Consider the following 22,023-nt stretch of genomic DNA (forward strand, 5'->3'; position numbering starts at 1 on the left):
GTATAACTATATCAAAACATCACATTGCTCACTTTAAATATATTACAATTTTGTCAAAGACCAGGGGATAAACAGCTTTTTTTCTCTCCTCTCTTTCCCTTTCCCACTTGCTGCCTCATTTCTCAGCCCATTTTTCCGCATTGTTTTACTAGATGGCCATCATTCCAGTCCCTCCTGCTTTTGTTTCCCTTGACAGTTTAATAATTTAACCAGTGCTGAGCCCCAGGGTGAGGGTCTGGGGCTTTGATCTCGACTCTGGGAAAACCAGAGCAACCTTGGCCTGTCCCAGCTGATTTATGGCCACCTTTCATGGTTTGTGTGTGTGCACAGGGGACCTTGCCCCACAGGGAGCAAGGAGCCACCTGAGAGAGCCTGGCTAGGGTAGGACAGAGGCCCCTGGCTCAGGGACCAGCAGATGTCAGGTGCTCATCATACCACAGGTGCCAGGGCCCTGCCTCTGCCCACCCAGGAGCCACCTGTGAAAAGCAGACAGGACATTAATTATTGATGGTGTCCCAAGGGGTAGGGATCGAATGGAGAGCTCTGAGCCAACCCTGACCTGCTCACCTGTCTCTCCTCCTGGCTCTAAGACCTCAAGGCCTTGAGAAGGACCTAGCTTTCAATGGAACATGCACACCCCAGAGCCCCCAAGAGGCTCACCTTCCCAGTGTATCCAAGCTCTTCCATGCTAAGCCACCTAGGTGCCTCAGTGACCACTGCCCCAGAGTCAGAGTCTTCTACAGGCTCTCCCAAAGCAATCTACACGCCTCCCTGCTCATTGCCCCACAATGGTAGGAGCCACACAACTGTCCTCCCCTGGAGGAATGCAGTAGCCTCCTGCCTGGCCCTTCCCCTGCCTCTCTCACAAGACATCTAAGTGATCTTGTCACTCTTCTGTTTAAAGCCCTTCAATAGGTTACCCTCAGGATAGCACATATCACAGTTGGGGTGAGCATCCGTTCCTGTGAATGTCCCAGAGTCGACTTCTTGAGAGCATTATTACCACCTGGTCCAACCCAGCGGTATGACCTTGGGCAAGTCACTTCCCATCCTTGGGGCTCAGAACCCCAGACCTGGGCTGAGAAAGGAGGGAGGACAAAACAATCTCTATGATATATTTGGGGCCCTTCCACCAGCCCCATGCACACACCTGACCACCTGCCAGTTCTCTCCCTCAGGAAGAACATGTTCACAGGAGCATTTGCTGGGAAGATCAGGGAAGAAAAAGGCAAAGAAAGCAGACTCAGATGAGGAGAAGGGCTCCAGGACACTGTCAATACGGACTGATGTCTGAATTGGATGAGGCTGGGCTCTGGGCACTTCAAGGGCAGAGACGATGCTCAGTACTCACCTCTCAGTTCTCCACACCCAGCCCCACGCACAGAGAGGGCACCGAAGCATGAAATGAATTGGCTAGAACATCCTAGCGGTTTCACCCGATGCTGATCAGGGCAAAGTGCCTCCTTGCCTCGCTCTCAGGGCCCCTGGGCACCCCCACTTAGACACATACTCTGGACTGGCCCACCTCCTGGAGAAGGTCAGCCTTTCAGCAGATGTCAGGCAGAGGCTGGGGCAGCCAAGGGGAAAACATGAAGGTGAAAGCCAAGAGCATGTAGAACTGCCACCACCCTAATCCTATGACAGCACCTCCTGGCAATGCTCTCCCTTTGCTGTCCCCACTCCAACCTCTGGAGCAGCCAGAATGGCAGTCTGGGGGCAACAGAGGCAAAGAGGGTCATCCAGGTATGCCAGCAGACGTACTTCCCTTCCCTTCTTCCTTCATCCCAAGCAGGGTCCTCTCTCTTCCTCCGGTCCCAGCCCCACATAGAGAGCCTTTGTGACCAACTTCTTCCATGGACAGAGAGGCAAAGGAGCAGCCGCTGAATGATTTTCTGCTGAAAGTTCCTTGGCCTGAAGGGCTGGGATGACACTGGACTCAGCCCCGCGTACTTAGCAGCAGTGGTGAGCCAGCCCTAGACTCTATTCTCAGGCACAGGGCTGGGCTAGGCCCCTACCAGGAACACCCTTCACCAATGCCCTCCATGCCCAGCTCAACGCTTTCATTTGGGGGTGGTACTGCCCGCTCTGAGGTGCTCATAAAAATATGGGAGAACTGCCAGGCCAGTGTGGCTCAGTGGATTGAGTGTCGTCCCATAGACTGAGAGGTCCAGGTTCAACTCCTGGTCAGGGCACATGTCTGGGTTTTGGGCTCGATCCCCAGAGGGGGGCGTGCAGGAGGCAGCCGATCAATGTCTCTCTCTCACATCTATGTTTCTCTCTCTCCCTTCCTCTCTCTATATAAAAAAAAATCAATAAAAATGTATTTTAAAAAATTGTTTTAAATATGGCAGAGCTATTTTTTTTAATTGTCACAATGACATTTAAGGTGGCCTGTGGCATTTAACAAGCAGGGGTAGGGATGCTAAATGAATATTCCACACCCAACATGCCAGGAGCACCCCCTCTAGGAATATGAAGCTGATGGTCTTCACTTTCAGATCACTTCCCTAAGGAAACCTTCCCAGGCCCTCAAGACCAGGTCAAGTTCCCCCATTACAGCTCCCTAGTCTTCTCTTTCACACCCCGTATCCAAATGTAACTGCTTAGGGGAGTAACTAAAGAAATAGCTGAGTGGGGCAGTTAAAGTAGTGGGTCCTCTACCCTCAGGAAGGTGGAGCATAACTCTCCACCCCTTAAGTGTAGGCTACACATGGGCACTTTCTTCCAAAGAGCATAATGTGGAAAGGGGAGAAACGTGTCGTTTTCACTTTATAATGGAGAAACCTAATAAGCACTACCTCAGCCGTGAGATCAAGGTCAACATCACACATGCACCGTTACTATGATGTGATGAAAATGGCACTTCACCTCTATGGTCTTCCTCTCCAAAACCTATAACCACATCAAGTCATGAGAAGAACATCAGACAAATCCCAACAGAGCAACAGTCTACAAAATACCTAAGCAGTAACCCTCAATGGTGTCATCAAAAACAAGAAAAGTGTGAGAATGTCACATCCAAGAGGAGCCTAAGAAAACATGACATTAGTTAATAACAATGTAGCAATATTAATTCATTGTCACAAATGTTCCATACTAATGTAAGATGTTAATAACGGTATGGGGATATGGGAACTCTCTATGCAATTTTGCAATAACTCTGTAAATCTTAAACTTTTCTAAAATAAAAAGATTATTTCAAGAGAGAGAAAGTGCTCCAAAATCAAAAGGATCTTGACTAGAATCCCAGCTCTACCTCGTACCAGCCATGGGATCCTCAGTTTATCCGTGCATAAATGGGGTTAATAATCGTACTTACTTCACATGGTTGTTTTAAAGAATAAATGAGAGTAGGTGTAAAAGGCTTAGCGCAGGATCTGGAACACAGCACGCTAGCAATCACTATATTCTGCTGCATTTTGTTCATGTCATTGCTGTTCCCATCTGCCTCCCCCACCGGAAGGGAAGCTCCATGACAGAGACCAGTCTACCCTGTGTACCTCTGCATCCTCACGCCTAGGAGAGCATCTGACCCATTGCTGATGCTTAGTATTTGTTTGTTAAACAACAGAATGAGCCCTCTGCATCACAGCATCCCTGGAACCCCAACCTCACTCTGGGAGAACTTTAATCGGGAGCCCAGCACAGAGCCCTACCCACTCCCAGAACTGCAGCTAGAACAAAAAGCCACAGCTGCCACCTGCCTCCTAGTGACTCCCTGTATTCCCTCCTCCTCCTCTCTTACCCTTCTCTTCTCTCAGCCCCACCACCACAGTCCTCAGCACCTGCTCATTTCCTGAAGCAGCAAGAGCCGGGTAATGACCTCTGATAGGCATCTTTTAATAAACCCTGAAGCTGGATCTGTCATCCAGGGCCGCTAGTCTCCCCCTCACATCCTGTTCCCAACCCACCCCCATCTCTTCCCACTTCTTGGGCTGGCCCATTAGAGCTTCTGGCCTCACCAGGCCGGCCCCCAGGGTCTCTGGACTCAGGCTTGCTGGAAAATGGCCATCAGGCAAACCAAACTATTCCACAAACCTAACCCCACTGACAAGCCTGTGTTCTCAGCGGCCTGGCCTGGCTCTGCCTACGCCACCCAGCCTGACCACTGGCCAGTCCACTTCTCTCCATCCCTGCAGGCAGTTTTCCCAGGTGTTACCAAGGAGACCACTTGCATCCTTCCCAGGGTTGCCAAAGCAACCAGTTTCAGTGAAAAGCAGCCCCTCATCCTCTAGCTCCTGGCACGCAGGAGCTAACCAACAGGAAACAGGTCCAGTCAACTGGCACACCAGGATGGAGGCATCCCCTGGGCAGTGACCAGCTCCTGCCTTCCTTCCTCCCCCCTCTCCCTCCTCTGTGACCACTCTTGCTCATCCTGCCTCCATTTTAAGCTCTGTGATCTGGAGCCAACGCCTGGGCCTCAATGTGTACATCTTGAAAATGGGCACCTACCGCCTGGCCAGTGTGGCTCAGTGGATTGAGCATCACTCCATGGACTGAGAGGTCCCGATTCGACTCCCAGTCAGAGCACGTGCCCAGGATGCAGGCTCAATCCCCAGTAAAGGGACAAGCAGGAGGCAGCCGATCAATGTTTCTCTCTCATTGGTGTTTCTATGTCTCTCTCCCTTCCTCTCTAAAAAATCAATAAAAACATATTTAAAAAAAGAGAAAATGGGCACATACCATCTCAGAGGGTCAGGTAAAAGAGAGCTCCCCTATGAAGAAATTCTCCCTAAGACCAATTTCCCCTTCGTGGGTTTTGGTGTCCTGGGTAGAGATCCCAGCTCTGCTATTTCCTAGTTCAGTGTTTCTGGATAAAATTCTTAACACCCATCAGTCTGAATTTTCTCACCTATAAAATGGGAATAATAATACCTACTTCACATAAATTGGGAGGGTAAATGCATTAACCTACATGAATATACTTAGCATAGTGCCTAGGATCAGGATTTGGGCTCCTTAAAAATGTTTTGTTTTGTTTTTTCGGATGCACAATGGCCCTGCCGACCATAGCCATAGATCAGAATGCTTCAGTTCACCCATGGGAAGCCGAGATGAGGTTGTCAGCTTGGCTGCCCTACCCACCGTTTAGCTTGGCCTAAGACAGAAGACTTGCAGCCTCCAGTAACCTCCCAGCAGTTCAATATGCTCCATTCCCACCGCCCCTCAGCCTGTATTCTGCTGCTGCTAGTATTTAAATGAAGTCACTATACGCCTCTGCTCAAAAACTGTCCATGGCTCCCACTGCCTACCAGAGCCATTTTTCTGTCAAAGGCCATTTGGATATTTATTACAAAATTATCAACTTAAAAATTAGCCTGCTAGAGTATAAGTTTTGCTTTAAATCCTCACCTGAGGATATTTTTTTCTTTCTTTTTTTTTGTTCAGATAGAGTGTGAGGGAGAGAAAGGAAGAAAGGGAGAGAGAGAAACATCAATGTGAGATAAGATACATAGACTGGTTGCCTCCCACATGACCCCAACCGGGGCCGGGGATGAACTACAACTGAGGTACATTCCCTTGATCAAAATCAAACCCACGACTCATTGGTCCACGGGCTGACGCTCTAATTGTTGAGCCAAACCGGCCAGGGCTGCAATTCTTTTTAAAAATGTATTTCTAGCCTTGGCCGGTTTGGCTCAATGGTTGGAGCGTTGACCTGCGGTCCAGAGAGACCCGGGTTCGGTTCCCGCTAAGGGCGCGTACCTCGGTTGCAGTTTGTCCCCGGCTCTGGTTGGGTCGTGTGGGTGGCAGCCACTTGATGTGTCCCTTTCATGTCAATGTTTCTCTCTCTCTCTCGTCCTCCCACTCTATCTGAACAAAATATCAAAAAATGTCCTCGGGTTAGGATTAAAAAAAAAATGTATTTCTAGCCCTGGCCAGTTTGGCTCAGCGGTTAGAGCATCAGCCCACCAACCAGAGAGGCCCAGGTTCAGTTCCTGCTAAGGGCACCTTGGTTGTGGTTTGTCCCCGGCCCTGGTTGGGGTCGTGTGTGTGGCAACCACTCAATGTGTCTCTCTCAAATCAATGTCTCTCTCTCTCTCTTCCTCCCTCTCTCCCTCCTGCTCTATCTCAAGATAAATGCAAAAATGTCCTCGAGTAAGGATAAAAACATTTTTAAAATGCATTTCTAAATATTTTATTATTTTATGTTATTGCAAATGGAATTGTTTTTTAATTTAAGAGATTGTACTCTGCAAACTTGCTGAATTTGTTTATTCTAGTAGTTTTTTAGTGGATTCATTAGTATTTTCTGTATGCAAGATTATGTCCTCTGCAAATAAAGATTAAAAAATTTTAAAAATTAGCCTGCTAGCCCGGCCAGTGTGGCTCATTGGTTGAGTGTCGACCTATACACCAAGAGGTCACTGGCTCAATTCCCAGTCAGGACACATGCCTGGGTCGTGGGCTTGATCCCCAGTAGGGGTCGTGCAGGGGGCAACTGATCAATGTTGATGTTTCTCTTTCATCAATATTTTCTTTCTCTCTTGCTCCCTCTCCCTTCCTCTCTCTGAAATCAATAAACATATATATTTTTTTAATTGACCTGCTATATTTGGTCAGGCTAATTTGGTGAGGGGTGTGATGTTAGCTGGTATTGATTTTACGGGCCTTATACTCGCCTTCGGCCAGACCTTTCCCACCCCTGGATGATAAAGTCTAAACTATTCACCCTGACATCCAAGGCCCCCCAGCCTACCTTCAGAGACTGACCTGTTCATCTCCCCACTGGGAACCACATCCCAGGTGGGAAAAATTGCTCACTGTCCCTGCACACACCTTGCATTGTCCTGCCTCTGTGCCTTTGCTGTCACACCCTTGGTGAGATGCCCTTGCAGCCCCATGCCAAATCCTCTCCATCCAACTCCAGGCTCCTCTCCTCTAAGATGCCTGATCTCACCACTCCAACAGTAGCAGAGTGGGTCTGTTCTGAGGCCCCACAGCCTTGATAGTTCTCGGACCTTGGGGTATATTAGAATGACCTGAGAAATCCTGTTAAACATGCAGGTTTGGGGGCCCCCGTCCCCAAAATATTCTAAAACAATGGGTCTGGCCTAGGGGCTGGGGGCATGCACTGCAGATGTGCTTCCAGCTGATGTTGATACAGGCAGTAGAAACACCTCACTTTGAGAACACTAGCCCAAAGAAACAGAAAGTTCCCTTGAAAGTGTCTGACAACTGGCTGACCAGTGTACATGACTGAAACCCTGCAGGGAGGTGTAAGGGGCAGGGGCTGGGAAGGAGCATCAAAAACTCCATGGTATTCCCTCTCCCTCCTCTGGGCTCTGTCCAGAGACCTGGAGATTGCTCCTTAGTTTCTTTCCCACAGTGGAAGACAGAATTCACTAAGACTGAATTCTATGGGGACAGGATAGGATATACACACACACAATAGTGCACTCTAAAGTCAGAGAGACCCGGGTTTAAATCCCAGCTCCATCAATTACTAACTGTGTAGTCTAGGATAACTTACTTAACTTCTCTGAGCCTCTTTACCCCATCTATAAAATGTTGACAATGATACTTTCCCCAGTAGATTTTCAGAAAAATATTAATGCAAATAATCTACATTTAAGTACATGGCACACAATAACTGCCCAATACACAGTAGCTATACATATTGTTACGATAGCAATACAGGGTTCAAAGGTCAAACCAAAGCATGTGGAATAGATGCTAAGGGTTCAATACGGGGTTTTCTCAGCCCAGCCTCTCTGAAGTTTGGGGTCTGTCCGCTGCATCACTTGGGGTGGAAAGCTGGATGAGTTTACCTAATCTATAAGCATCATGACAACCAAAGACAGAGCCCAGAGGAGGGTTGTGGAAATATCTGTGGGCTGGCCAAAGAACAGAGGCCTTGAATATCTGATATAGCAATCTCGGTAGTAACCTTGCTGGCTGTGGCTAGGAGAGGTGCATGACAAAGAGAGTGCTTTCGGCAGATCACTATGGCAGCACCAAGGAGGGACTGGAGGCAGAAAGGCCAGCTGCTGCAATATCTGGTAAGTAGCAAGGAGAATGTGAAGGCTGGAAAAGGGGGAGGAGCTTGTCCTGAGAGGACGCACCCCCTCCTCAGAGAGCAGTGAGGAAGTTCAGGGACTGTAAACAAGTTCATGTGGCTTACTCTGGCCTACCTGGAAGAAGCAAGGCTCCCAGGCCAGCTGACCTCAGAGGCCCCTCCCTCTGCTGGCCAGGAGCTTCAGCCAGCATGGAAAAGAGACTCTGGAAACAACAGGTGACTTGCTGGTGTCATACCCAGCCAAAGCTGGAGAGGGACAATCTCCCTGCGGCTGTTAGAACCAGTAGCTTTGTGACATGTCCAATACAAGAAATATCAGCTTTGAAGGGACGGAAGGTTCACTCCTAGGTATATCCCCTAAAGAATTGAAAAACAGGTGTTTACACAAAAACTTATCCATGCATCGCCATAGCAGCAAAATCCACAATAATCAAAAGGTGGAAACAACTCCAATATCTATCAACCAACAAGCAGATAAACAAAACATGGCATATCTATACAATGAAACATTACTTAGCCACAAAAAGGAAAGATATGCTATAACAAAGATGGACTTGGAAAACATTATTCTAAGTGAAAGGAGCCAGACACAAAAGGACAAATCTAGTATGAATCCATTTATTTGAAATGTCCAGAACTGGTAAATCTATAGACAGCAGGTGGTTGCCAGGGATACAGGGGAGGGGGTAAGGAGGAGCGGCTGCTTATTGGGTACAGGTTTTCCTTCTGGGGTGATAAAAATGTTCTGGAACTGGATAGGGGTGGTGGTTGCTCAACACTGTGAATATACTAAATGCCATTGAATTATACACTTTAAAATGTTAAAATGGTGAATTGTATGTTATGTGAATTTTACCACAATAAATGAAAAAGATGGGAGGTGGCCCATCAAGTCCCTATTTATGGGTGATCACTGGGGCTGAGGAGCCCTCCCCAAAGGTTTTCTAGTTCCTGTTCTCCCAACACTTAGCACCAAGCAGGCAGGCACTTGAAAGAGCTGGAGGAGAAAGATCTTTATTCTCTGTTATGTGTCTCCATGAAGCATGAACCCCCCTGCCCAGTTACCCTATGCCTGTCACTGAGAATATATACATACACTTCCTCATCCCCACCTCCAAGACTTTGCTGTATGTCCCTTTCTCTACATTCCTCCCACACCCTAAGACTTCCACTGTACCCCTTGCCATCTACCCAATGTCTGCATTTCCCTCCATGTCCAGCTCAAATCCTTCCCCGATCTCCCATTGCTGACCTCTGCCCACACACATCTGGCATTTCAACAGTCCACCCAGCACTTGATCACATTCCCGCCCTCAGCCTCGTTGTTTTCAAGTAGATCTTCAGCCTATGAATGCACAGGTATGTCAGGAACCCTCTTCTCTTCACTAAACTCAGAACAACAGCTCCTCGTAACTGTCTGTTGGTCCTAAGCCCAGAGCTATACCTTGGACCTCTCCCATGGACACTCCTAGACTAACTCGGTTCAGTCTCCAGTGGGACTCGCCAGCAGTGGAATAAGGTCACTGTGTCCCCAGGAAGAAGACCAAAGTCTCCCACCCAATAGGTAATGACCAACAAGCCTTGTTTCATATCAGCCTCACAGCCAGACCAACCTTAGATCTCCAATTAGTCCCAGCGTCCCTATTATACCAGGTCCTTCAAAATTGTTTTCATTAAAATGGTAAGACATCAACAGAGATTGTAATTATAGGTGAGAGAAAAATCAAGAGTTCCCTGCCCCCAGCAAACTTCTGGATGGACACTGCTAAGAATTAGAGCTGAATTCTGTGTGAATACAAAAAGAATCCCAGCAGAACTCTGTGTGGACAGACTTAGAATCACAACCAATATCAAGGTCAACACCAATAAAAGTGGAATGGAATTCTGGATGACCCCTGAGATAACACAGAAGACACTGAGGTCAATGATGATACAGTTAGAAGGGAATGTGGAGTGAACACTAAAACAATGACTCTATTAGGGTGAAGCGAAGTGAGGCTGAGAAGGAGAATCAGTAGACCCTGGATGAAGGATGGAGAGCTCACTCTAATCCTTCATCTTAGGCTTAGAAGAAGCAGAATCAAAATTCTCATGACTACCTCCAACAGGTATGTAGTAGGAGCAGGGGAGAGTAGCTTCTGGTAAATCAAGCCTGAAGGAAGATGGGCTGGGAGAGGGAGACTGCTGGGAAAGAGTTTCTCCACCATTTACTTCCATGGAAGAAGAACTAATCCCTGCAAACCAGGGAGGCAGCAGAAGGGGGGTTTCCCAAGCCAGATAAGTAGGGAGTCAGGCAGAGGAGTAAGCTGCTCCAGGAGGTGAGAGGGCCTCACACCCTCTCCTGTTCATTCCCCCCCTTGCCAAAGACCTCAGCCATAAAGATCTCACATCCCCTCATCTCCAAACTTTTGGTAAAAAGAGGTGCAATTATCAAGGTCTTCTCTGGGCTTCCCTAGGGTCAAAGACGGACCTTTTGGGGTATGTTGTGAGCATTAAAGCACCAACTCAGCTCACTGGCCCCCAGCTAACTTCTGCCCTTGAAAAACTTAGCCTGGTTTTGCCACCTTCTTTTGACTGACCCACTGAGTGCACAAATCACTATACTTTTCCTTCATTCTTCCCACTTGTCACTGAACTGGATGATGTCCACAGCTTCCTCCACCACTAAGAATCTGCTCCAATGCGCAGAAACAATCTTTATGCGTGCTGATACAGCTTATTTCTGATGATAAAAAATATCTGCTTATTTCAGAAACGAGCAAAATATTTCAAAGAAAAGACAAAAATCTGATATGACCCCATTATCTGCAGGAAAGCACTGTTAACCTTTGGAAACTTTCTTTCTATGGTTGAATTTTTTGGCATTTATATCTTTTTTTTTTTTTTAACCAAAATTGGGATCTTATAGTCTATACAGCTGTGTATCCTGCTTTTTCAACTGTCATGCTGTTGTGAGCATTTTCCCAAGTTATCAAATATTCTTCAAAAATCCAATTTTAAAGATTGTATAATATTCCACTAAGAGGATGTACCATGATCACAGACTGTTTCCTTGTTTTCCTAATATAAATAACAATGCCATAAATATCCTAGCCTGGTGCATAAGTATCTGTCTGTATCTCCATTTCCTTAGGATCAATTCCTCTAGGTGGAATCACGAAGCCAATGAATATATTTTAAAAGGTCTTGACATGTGCCTGGCTGGCGTACTCAGTGGTTGAGCGTCAACCCGTGCACCAAGAGGTTACCAGTTTGCTTCCTAGTTGGGACACATGCCCAGGTTGTGGGACCAATGCCCAGTGGGGGCATGCAGGAGGCAGCCAATCAATGTTCTTTCTCATTGATGTTTCTGTCTCTCTCTCCCTTCCTCTCTCTAAAATAAATAAAGAAAAAAAAACTTAATAAAATAAAATAAAAGGTCTGGACATGTACCACCATATGAATTTCCAGAAAGATACAACAAACCCATTGATTTTCTCGGGCCACGTGAGAGCAAAGTTCTGAAAGGACTGGAGTTAGAATGCAGGACAGTGGTCCTGTCTCTCCTCCTCTCCCCTAGTCTTGAAGGTTAACTGTCCAGCAAAAGATAGGACAGAATTCCAAGTCAGAAGATCAGGTCTGCAGCCTAGCTCTGCCTCTCCCTGGCTTTGGGAACCTGAAATGATCATCGGTTCTCAACTGTAAAATGGGTCTGATTGGTGCTGCTGACTCCTCATAGCAGTTTCCCTGATCACATGAAAGTCAATGCTTTTTGTCAAAGGGCCTTATTATTATCCTTCTCATAACCTGGGGGTGCTGAAGAAATGAGTTGTTCTTTGTGAAAGCCCTAGGGCTTCCCTTCCTGGTTCTTAGTCATCAGAATGCCCAGAACAAGTGCTGGCTAGTTCTGAGGGTAAGAAAGCGTCCTGAAGGAATCGGTGGAGTCTGAGGGTCTGGGAGGACCCAAAGGTCAGGGACAGCACTGGAAGCTGCAGGACAGAGAACTGGGCCTAGGGTCTCTCTGAGAGTGCTGGGTGGGTCGGGGACTCAGAGGGCAAAGACTTTCCTGATAAACGTTCCTCTGTGTCAAGGTTCCCAGCCCCTCCTTTCTATGGTTCCAACTGAACATCTGGCCTTTGGGGGGACCAGAAACCAAGCTGATTCAGTGGATGCAAAAAGTCAACAACTGCAGAGGACCCCAGAGGCCATCAGCTCTGGCTTTTTCTTCTAGACTGCTATAAATCAGTCCTGGATCTTTAAGACTCTCCAATTGGAAATGCAACTAGTGCTTCCAGGTTGACCTATCCAGCCCTGGGCAGATGAAAACGGAGACTATGAAATCTCCCTTGAGAAGCACAGCTGTCCCGCCTGAGCATCCTGCCACCCTGACCTATCCACCCCGTAAATGCCCTTCCTCATGATGCTTGCCTGCAAGCTCGGCAAGCATCATGGCCTGAGGGGACTCCAGTGACGTTCCCAGTACTGGCAGGGAGAACTGCGCAGACCCCGACGAACGCCATCCTCCCGATTTCCACCATCACCATAGGCCGCCCCCCACCCCTGGTCCACCTCCATGGCCAGAGAGATACACATTTCCTGTCTCCATATACGCACAACAGGTGGCACCTGCCCGTCCTCCCCAACCACACATCTTCATCTCTCCCTGCCCTCCACCTGCGCCCTAATCCTCCAGCTGCGCCCGGCCCCGGCGGAGGCTTACCTTTGAGGTTTTGGGGGTGGCCCCGCGGCGACCGGCTTGGGTTTCCTCGGGGCAGAGAGGGGATACTGGAGAAGTTGTTACCCATTGCATCCAGCCCCAGGGGGTTCGGCGCTCGTGGGGGGCAGGCGAGGCTGGGCAGGAACCGAGATACTGAGCGAGTGTGTGCGCGCGCGCGGGTGCGCGCCGCCGGGGGAGGGCCCTGGTGAGGCTGCGGCCGGGGGCGGGCGGGCTGCTCCTCTCCTCCCTCTCTCTGGGTTCCGCGGTCCTCCGCGGGTCCAGCCCGCCTCGGGGGTCCTCGCGCAAGCCAGCTACCTGCCTGCCATTGCCTGAAGCGGGGGCGGGGGTCGCGGCCGGGCCCCTGGGTCGCGGCCGGCGGCGCCCGGGACTCCCCCCTTCCTCCGGCTGGCGTTCGGGTTTCGGCTCGTGGTGGGCGGCGCGGTGGCTCCCGCGCGCTCCCCCGGGGCCATAGAGTCAGGGCTCCCGGTGCGGACGCTTAGAGGCTCGGCCTGCCTCGCGGCTCGGCGGCTCGGCGGCAGGCTTGATCCCCGCCCGCGGGGACGGCCGCTGCGGCGACGTGCGTGGCACCCTACCGCCGGAGGGTCTGCATGGAGCAGGGCTCCGTGGAACGCGGAGCGTGGTGGGCGCTCCCGCGGTGGTTGATCTCCTCCGGCCGCCGCGCTCCAGCCGCCGCCGCCCCCGCCCCTGCCCCTCGCCCCTAGCAGTCGCCAGGATTCCCTCGCTCCGGTTGTTATGGTGACAGCTGCGCTGGTGAATGAGCGTCTTAGTGACACGCGCGCGCGCGCGCGCGCGCTCAGCCTGATGTGGCTACGGGGCGCACCACATTCCCGGCTGCCTGGAGCTCTGCGCGGATCAGGGGGAGGGGTTGAGGGGACACCCTTGTGGGGTAAGATACCAGGCAGAGGTTGGGCTGCAGGGTTGGGCTTATTCCTCTCACCGACAGTGGAACGCGGTCTTGAAAACGAGAACCGGTACAGCAAGAACATTGAGCTCCCTGGGTGCCAGGCGCAAGGTGAGAAAGCTCTAATTTACAATTTCCCTACACCAGGTACAGGGCCTGGCATATAGTAAAAGCTCAAAAAAAATTTTGTTTTTTAAATGAGTGAATGGATGATTGAATAAATGAAGTGAGATTAGGAACCCGGCACTTGACCATCTATCCACTCTCAGTCAGATCTGAAGGGGCAAGGGCTCAGAACAAGAACCCTATGCTGTCCAGCTACTGGACACATAGTATTGGGGGCCTTTGGATGAATACAGATCGGACCTAGGCCAAGCTGGGGAAACAGATCTCGGGGACAAATCATCAGAGAACCACTGACTCTGAACTGAGTGGTTCTGTCAGCCGTAAAAGGTGGGGGGAAGGGACTTCTGTGGCCTGTAGCAGTCAATGAAGGCTTGGGGGGCGGGGGGGGGGGCTTCCACAAGTCTTCTGTTCACATAACTCTTCCCTCCTGTAGCTCTACACTGCTACCAGGAAGCCTGCAGGAAGGGAAAAGAAAGTCATTCTCCTCTTACCTGTACATGGGGCATCTCCCTCTCCCAGTCCATCAGGGGTAGGTGAGCCAAGCTCCCCCCTCTCCCCCCAGAGAATCTGCCTTCCTGCCCCTCTAGGTCACCTCTAGCCCTGAATCAGCAAGGACACGAGCTGGCAACAGGCATCTCATCCAACCTGTTATAGAAAGTTCTTCCCTCAAGTCTCCATATGATGGCTCCTCATTATTCAGGCACAGTCCACGTGTTGCCCCCGACCTTCCTCAACTAAAGAACCTACCACTCTGTCATTTTCCATACCAGTATTCTGTTTTATTTTCTAGAGTTAGTTTGAAAGTCGCCTTTCCCCTTGTTTATGTTCTGCCTCCCCCACTGGAACATAAGCTCTGTGAGGGGAGAGAGCAGGTCCACTCCATTCACCATGACACCCCCAGCCTCTAGGAGAGTTCTGGCACATGACAGGCTATCAAAAAATGCTTGTGGAATGGACGAATCTCCCTGTTTGTCATCAGAACTCCACGAAGATCCCTGGGATCTTTATTTCCCTCCCCTGCCCTCCACCCCCACCTCATTGTAGTCATCACTTCCTTAAAGGTCTGAGACTCCAGGTGAGCTAGAAATATCTGTGACAGCTGCTTTCTGGGGTCTGGAGGGAAAGACAGCCCCCTCCCCCACCTCCAGACTCTCAGATGCCCAGGATCATGTGCCCAGCCAGCTGCAGAATGGACGTGGCAGGTCAGGGGCGCTGTCTTATTTATGGGCATATCTTCCCAAGGCTCACGCCCAGCCGATGACTCATGTGTCAGAAATCCATGGGCTCTGAATGGCAGCACACTCACATTTGCACGCACACCTCTACATTCTCTTGCACACTCACTTCTACACAAGCGCATATGCACTCACACACACTCATATGCTTCATGAAGTCTGCTGGAATGAGGTCATTGGGAGCTGCTGCTGGCATCACAATAAATCTGAAGGCTCTGTATGGATGAGACTAATTCCCTCAGAGTGTGGGTGTGAAGTTGAGGCCCTTGGTGGGATTTGCAGACAGTGGCTGAGAGGAGGCCTAGGCGCTCCCTAGAGTCCCACCCTCCCTTCAGGGAGGAGGAGCTGGAACATGGGCCAGGGAATGATGGGGGGTGAGGCCCCCAAGGCAGAGGACAGCAGAGATGTCACAGGTCTAAACCTGGGGCTGTGGGCAAAGCAAGGGAGAGATGGAAAAGGTGGGAGAAACATGAGGGCCAGAGGCAGGTGTTGCCTGCGGAGTCCAGAGGTAGCAACAGGCTCTGCAGCTCCAGGTGGCCCCACAGGAAGGTGAGAGGCATTAGGGACCAAGGCAGAGAGCTTAAAACAGGAAAGAAACTTCCCCTGATCCAAGAGGGTTGAAGAGCTACTGGGAGTATCAACAGGGCTGAGGTTAGGATGAAATGAGCGAGGCCTCTCTGCTGTGAAATGTGAGGCCCAGGCCCTCGGGTCCTGCCATGCCAATACTGCCCTTGCTGAGCCTGAGAATGAGTAATTCTGCGCCCTAGGCCACCTCCCTAGCCTGGCCCTAGCCCTTGCAGGGAGCTATGTATTATAGGAGGGGACACCACTGTCAAGTGTCAACTGGGTGCAAGTCTCTGGCCAGGCCAGGACCTAGAGGAGGCAGTGTGACTGCATGGGCCCCAGAGAAGCCAGAAGTGGCCCCTCTGAGGGGTCCTGTGCCGCAGAAACCCTTTCCTGGCAGGGGCTATGGTTAGACTCAGCTTAGAGAGCAAAGAACTCCAGCACCCTCCTCCCCCCCCCTCCCACACACACACACACACACACTGGGCAGAATCCCAGAGACCTTCAAGCCATACATCGAGGTGGCTGCCAGCAGGCAAGAAAATGGCCTTCATGGCCCTGAAGGCCCTTCCCGGCCCCATCCTGGAAGGGAGGAGGGAAGAGAAACCTGTCTGGGGCTGGATGAAGTCACACTTCTGCAGACTTCAGTGGAAACTATTAATACCCATAAGGTGGTGCTCCAGCACCTGTCACCATGGCAAACCCGCCTCCCCAGTAGTGTGGATTCTGAAGGAGGTGCCCAAGGAAGGAGATGGGTATGAGTGCAGCATGCATGCTTGCGTGTGTGTACACACGTGTCTTGATGTGTGTGCATGTGTGAGTGCTCACACCAGCATGCAGGGGAGGGAGGACCCCAGTGGAGACCCAGAGAGAACTGGCAGGGGCTCCTTCAGCAGCAGCTCTGGCCTCCACCCTTTCTTCTCTCTCCCTACTTCTCTCCCTTGTGGCTGGCTCTGTTCTCCTTCTCTCCCTCTTTCCATCCTCCTTTTGTCTTTCTGCCCTTCTCTGCTTCTCTCCACCTGTTTGGCTGTTTCCTGGCTGTCTCACTTCATCTTTACTCCTTGCCCCCTCCCCTCCTGCTGGTTCACCTCGCTCTTCCCCTTCTTCTCATGCCCCACAGCTCCCAGGTCAGATCAAGTAAAATAATAAAATGTTTGACTGCCAGTCTCCTTTCTTCCTTCCCTAAGCTCCGGGATGCTAAGCTCAGAACCAGACCTGGGGATGATCCCCCCACCAGGCAGTCAAGAGTGGGGTTCATCTAGGCTAAGCTAGACCTCCCCTAAACTTGAGATCACCTAGTCAATAGCATGACACCTCCTTCTGTGTCAAAAAAATAGCCTTAAAATAGGAAAGAGCTACAACCATCCCTAGCCAGAATACAGAGGTCCCCTACCCTCCCACAGTTATCAGTGCATCAAAAAACCTATCCAGGATTGTTCTGCCTGAAGTGCAGGGGGTCCCTAGACACGTTAAGGGGAAAAGTGCCTGATACTCGATAAATATTTATTCAATGAGCCCTGGCTGGTTTAGCTCAGCGGTTAGAGCGTCAGCGTGCCTCGGTTGTGGTTTGTCCCCGGCCCCGGTTGGGGTCATGTGGGTGGCAACCAGTCAATTTGTCTCTCTCACATCGACGTTTCTCTCTCTCTCCCTCCTGCTCTATCTGAGGATAAATGCAAAGATGTCCTCGGGTGAGGATTAAAAATATATATATATATATATATATATATATATATATATATTCAATGAATCAATAAATCAGTGAATTAACCTATCAATACAGCCACCCAGTCAGCCAGAGAACCTTGCTCAAACTAGCCCACCCGGCCAGTTCCCTTCTCAGCGGTACCTCTCCCCCCGTTTTCTCTGAGGCCAGGCCTTCCCTCTGAAGGATGGGAGTCTGTGTACCCATCCTAGCGTGGCAAGGGCACCACACGGCCTTGTTCCCAGGAGCTCTGGAATCTGGCACTGTGTGAGATGCAGTCGCCTTGCCAGCAGCATGGGGAAGCCCGTCCTGCCCTTTTGCGTCCTCCACTCCAGTTTCCCACCTCTCATGGCTAAGGGTAGGGCCGAACACACGGTGGGCCCCAGTATCATTAAGATATCAGTTCTTCCTACCTTGATCTAGAGATTCAATGCATCCCAATTAAATTCCCAGCAAGTTATTTTGTGGATATCAACAAACCGATTCTAAAGTGTGTGTAGAGAGGTCTAAAGACCCGGAATAATCAGCACAATATTGAAGAACAAAATTGGAGGGCTGACACTCAAAAAGTATTATAAAGCTACAGTAACCAAGACTGTGTGAAATTGGTGAAGGAACAGACAAATATAGATCAATGGAACAGAATGGAGGGCCTACAACTAAACCCACATAAAAGAAGTCAACTGAGGGATGGGGGGTGGGAGGGGTAGGAAGAGATAAACCAAAGAACTTACATATATATGCACAACCAATCCACACAGACATTAGGTTGGGGAAAGCAGAAAGGGGTGGGAGTGGGAAGGAGGGGGTCAATGGGGAAGTAAAGGAGACGTCTGTTACATTTGCAACAATAAAAAATTTAAAAATAAAGAAGTCGACTGATATTTGACAAAGGAACAAAGATAATACAATGGAGCAAAGAGTCTCTTCAACAAATGGTACATGACCAACTGGACTTCCAAATGCAAAAAAAATTAATCTAAACATGAACCTTACACCTTTCACAAAAATTAACTCAAAATGCATCACAGACCTAAATGTGAACTACAAAACTATAAAACTAGAAAATTACAGAGGAGAAAGTCTAGATGACCTTGGGTTTGATGGTGACTTTTTAGATACAACACCAAAGGCACAAACCATAGGAGAAAGAATTGATAAGTGGACTTCATTAAAATTACATTTTTCTGTTATGCAAAAGACACTGTGGAAACAATAAAAACACGGACCACAGACTGGGAGAAAATATTTGCAAAGGCATATCTGATAAAAAAAAAAAAAAAGGTACAGCCTTGCCTGGTTTGGCTCAGCAGTTAGAGCATCGACCCACAGACTAAAAGGTCTCAGGTTTGATTCCCAATCAAGAGCACGTACCTCAGTTGCAGGTTTGATCCCCATCCCCAGTCAGGATCTTGCAGAAGGCAAAAGGCAACCAATCAATGTGTTTCTCTCACATTAATGTCTCTCTCTCTCTCTCTCTCTCTCTCTCTCCCTCCCTCCCTTCCACTCTATCTAAAAATCAATAGAAAAATATACTCTCGTGAGGATTAACAACAACAACTATACACACACACACACACACACACACACACACAAAGAACCCTTAAAACAACCTGGCCCTGGTCGGTTTGGCTCAGCAGTGGAGCATTGGCCCACTGACCAATGAGTCTTGGGTTCAATTCGGGCCAAAGGCACATACCTCAGTTGCGGTTCCTCCCTGGTCCTGGTTGGGGTCGTGCGGGAGACAGGCAGTCAATGTGTCCCTCTCACATGAATGTTTCTCTCTCTCTCCCTTTCTCTCCCTCTCTGTCCCACTCTATCTGAAGATAAATAGAAAAATATCCTCTGGTGAGGATTTAAAAAAAACTTAATCTGATTTTAAAAATAAGCCAAAGGACCTTGGTCAGTTTGGCTCAGCAGTCAGAGTGTCAACCTGCGAACCAAAGAGTCCAGGGTTCCATTCTAGCCAAGGGCACGTACCTCGGTTGCAGTTCGTTCCCAGCCCTGGTTGGGGTTGTGCGGGTGGCAACCAATCAATGTGTCTCTCTCACATCGATGTTTCTCTCTCTCTCTCTCTTCCTCCCACTCTGTCTGAAGATAAATGAAAAAATATCCTCGGGTGAGGATTAGAAAAAAACAAGAGCCAAAGGCCCTGGCCACTGGGTTGGAGAGTCATTCCATACACCAAAAAGGCTGCGGGTCCCATTACCGATAAGGGCACATACAGGAGGCAACTGATCAGTGTTTCTTTTTCACATCAGTGTTCCTCTCGCTCTCTCTCTCTCAAATCAATAAACATATCCTCCAGTGAGGAGTTAAAAAAAATTACTGGTCTCAAATTACAATAGAAAATTTTTTAAATCAAATTTATAAATGTTACTTGCCTATAAAACGTAATGTATCAACATCATTAATCGTTAAATGAGTACTCATAAAGACTTCATTATATTCAAAGACAATCATAGGTTTTTCTCACTTGGCGAGAAATCTAACACATGCATGATTGCTTAGAAATAAAACCAGTTGTAAATTCAATTAGTTCCTTGTAGTCCAATGATTCAGAAAGCCAAATTTATAAAAATCCTTTCAAAATGTTTAAGGCAGGAAAATTATGTTTAATATGGGATGTAGTATATTTTAGTATGTTTGACTTGATAGGTTTGGACTCCAAAGATAAGATTTGAGGGGTCCTACAATTGATCCTGGACCTAGGGGCTGCCTCCCAGAGAGTAAGTCTGTCTATGGAGCAGAGGAAGGAGCCGGAGTTCCTCTTCCCTGCACAGCCACCTCCTTGCCCCACCTTTCACTGTGACTAGCCCTGCTTAGGTGGCAGCCTGCCCTGGCCCGCCCTGTGTTGTGTCCAGCTTTCCCTGGGAAGACTTGCAGGCAAGTATCATCCTCTAACTAGAACACATGTTCATATGGAGCCATTTCCCAAAGTGAGATCAACTAATGACCTTCAGCAGATCTAATGAACCCGAGTTTCTTGGGGTGAGGCCTGGAAATCTACGTCATAGCGACAATCTCCCCTTCTCCCCCTCCCCCTGCCCTTGGAGATGATTCTGATGCATGCCAGATTTGATAATCATTAGTCTAGAGTGTGTGCACCTTAGGAGAGGGCAAGATGACCCTTTATTAAAAATGGACATTTTCCCATGTGTTCATTTTCTCCTTTGTTTCTGTTGCCTTAGGTGATGTATCAGTGAAAATTCTGTTGCGTATGATGTCTGAAATTTTGTTGCCTACAGTTTCTTCTAGGATTTGTATGGATTCATGAGTCACATTTAAGTCTTTTATCCATTTTGAGTTTATTCTTGTGTATGGTGTAAGTTGATGGTCTGGTTTCATTTTTTGCATGTAGCTGTCCAATTTTCCCAACACTATTTATTAAAGAGGCTGTCTTTACTCCACTGTATGCTCTTGCCACCTTTGTCAAATATTAATTGAGCATATTGCCTTAGATCCATTTCCGGGTTCTCTGTTCTGTTCCACTGGTCTACATCAAACTCAAAAAGCTTCTGCACAACAAAAGATACAATCATCAAAATGAAAAGGCAACCCACTGTATGAGAGAGCATAATTGCCAATGATATATCAGATAAGGGGTTAATTTCCAATATATATAGAGTGCTCATACAACTCAACAAAAGACAAAGAACCCAATTAAAAAATGGGCAGAGGAACTAAATAGACACCTCTCCAAACAGGACATACAAATGGCTAAGAGACATATGAAGAAATGTTCAACATCACTAATCATCAGAGAGATGCAAATTAAAACAGCAACAATGAGGTATCACCTCACACCTGTCAGAATGGCTGCCATCAACAAATCATCAAACAACAAGTGTTGGCGAGGGTGTGGAGAAAAGGGGACTCTAGTGCACTGCTGGTGGGAATGCAGACTGGTGCAATGACTATGGAAAACAATATGGTGTTACCTCAAAAAATTAAAAATTGAACTGCCATTTGACCCAGTGATCCCACTTCTAGGAATATACCCTAAGAAGCCTGAAACACCAATTATGTTTGTAGCAGCACTATTTACAATAGCTAAGCTATTGTAAACAGCTCAAATGTCCAAATGTCCATCAGTAGACAAATGGATAAAAAAGCTGGAAACAGCCCAAGTGTCATCAGTGGACAAATGGATAAAAAAAAGCTGTGGTACATATACACAATGGAGTACTATATAGCTGTAAAAAAGAAAGATCTCTTATCCTTTGAGACGACGTGGAGGGACCTGGAAAGTATTATCCTAAGCGAAACAAGCCAAGCAGAGAAAGACAAATATCACATGATCTCACTTACTTGTGGAATATAATGAACATAACAGTCTGAGGAACGGGGTAATCTCAGAGACGTGGAAGTGGGGTACAGACTGACAATCCCCTGAAGTGGGGGTGGGGGAGAGATAAACCATAGAACTTATATGCATGTATGTATGAACAATGGACATGGACAACAAAGGTGGGGACAGGGTGGGGAGGGAGGGGAAGGGGTGAATCAGTGGGGGGAAAAGGAGCGACATCTGTAACAAAAATAAATACATAAATTAAAGAAAAAATTAATAAAAGAAAAAAATATTTAAAAAATAAATAAAGAAGACCCTTGTTTTGTTTAGCAAAAAAGAAAGGGACATTTTTAAATAGCAGTTTTAGGTTCACAGCAAAATTGAGTGGAAGGTATAGAGATTTTTTTATATACTCCCCTCCCCCCACACATGTATAGTCTCCCCCATTATCAGTATCCCCCACC

At 48.3% G+C, this 22,023-nt stretch overlaps 1 protein-coding gene across 1 annotated transcript in view; it reads right to left on the bottom strand.

Moving 5' to 3' along the window:
- NEURL1 (neuralized E3 ubiquitin protein ligase 1) overlaps window positions 1–13,205 on the bottom strand; it is an 83,059-nt gene extending 69,854 nt beyond the window's left edge. Inside the window, exon 1 of the mRNA XM_036265958.1 lies at window positions 12,720–13,205. Within this exon, the coding sequence (XP_036121851.1) occupies window positions 12,720–12,804 (85 nt within the window). The 5' untranslated portion in view covers window positions 12,805–13,205. The remainder of the gene's footprint in view (window positions 1–12,719) is intronic.
- Window positions 13,206–22,023: the final 8,818 nt, after the last annotated feature.

This window comes from Molossus molossus, unplaced genomic scaffold, assembly GCF_014108415.1.
Source record: "Molossus molossus isolate mMolMol1 unplaced genomic scaffold, mMolMol1.p scaffold_m16_p_17, whole genome shotgun sequence".
Classification (NCBI taxonomy): Eukaryota; Metazoa; Chordata; class Mammalia; order Chiroptera; family Molossidae; genus Molossus; species Molossus molossus.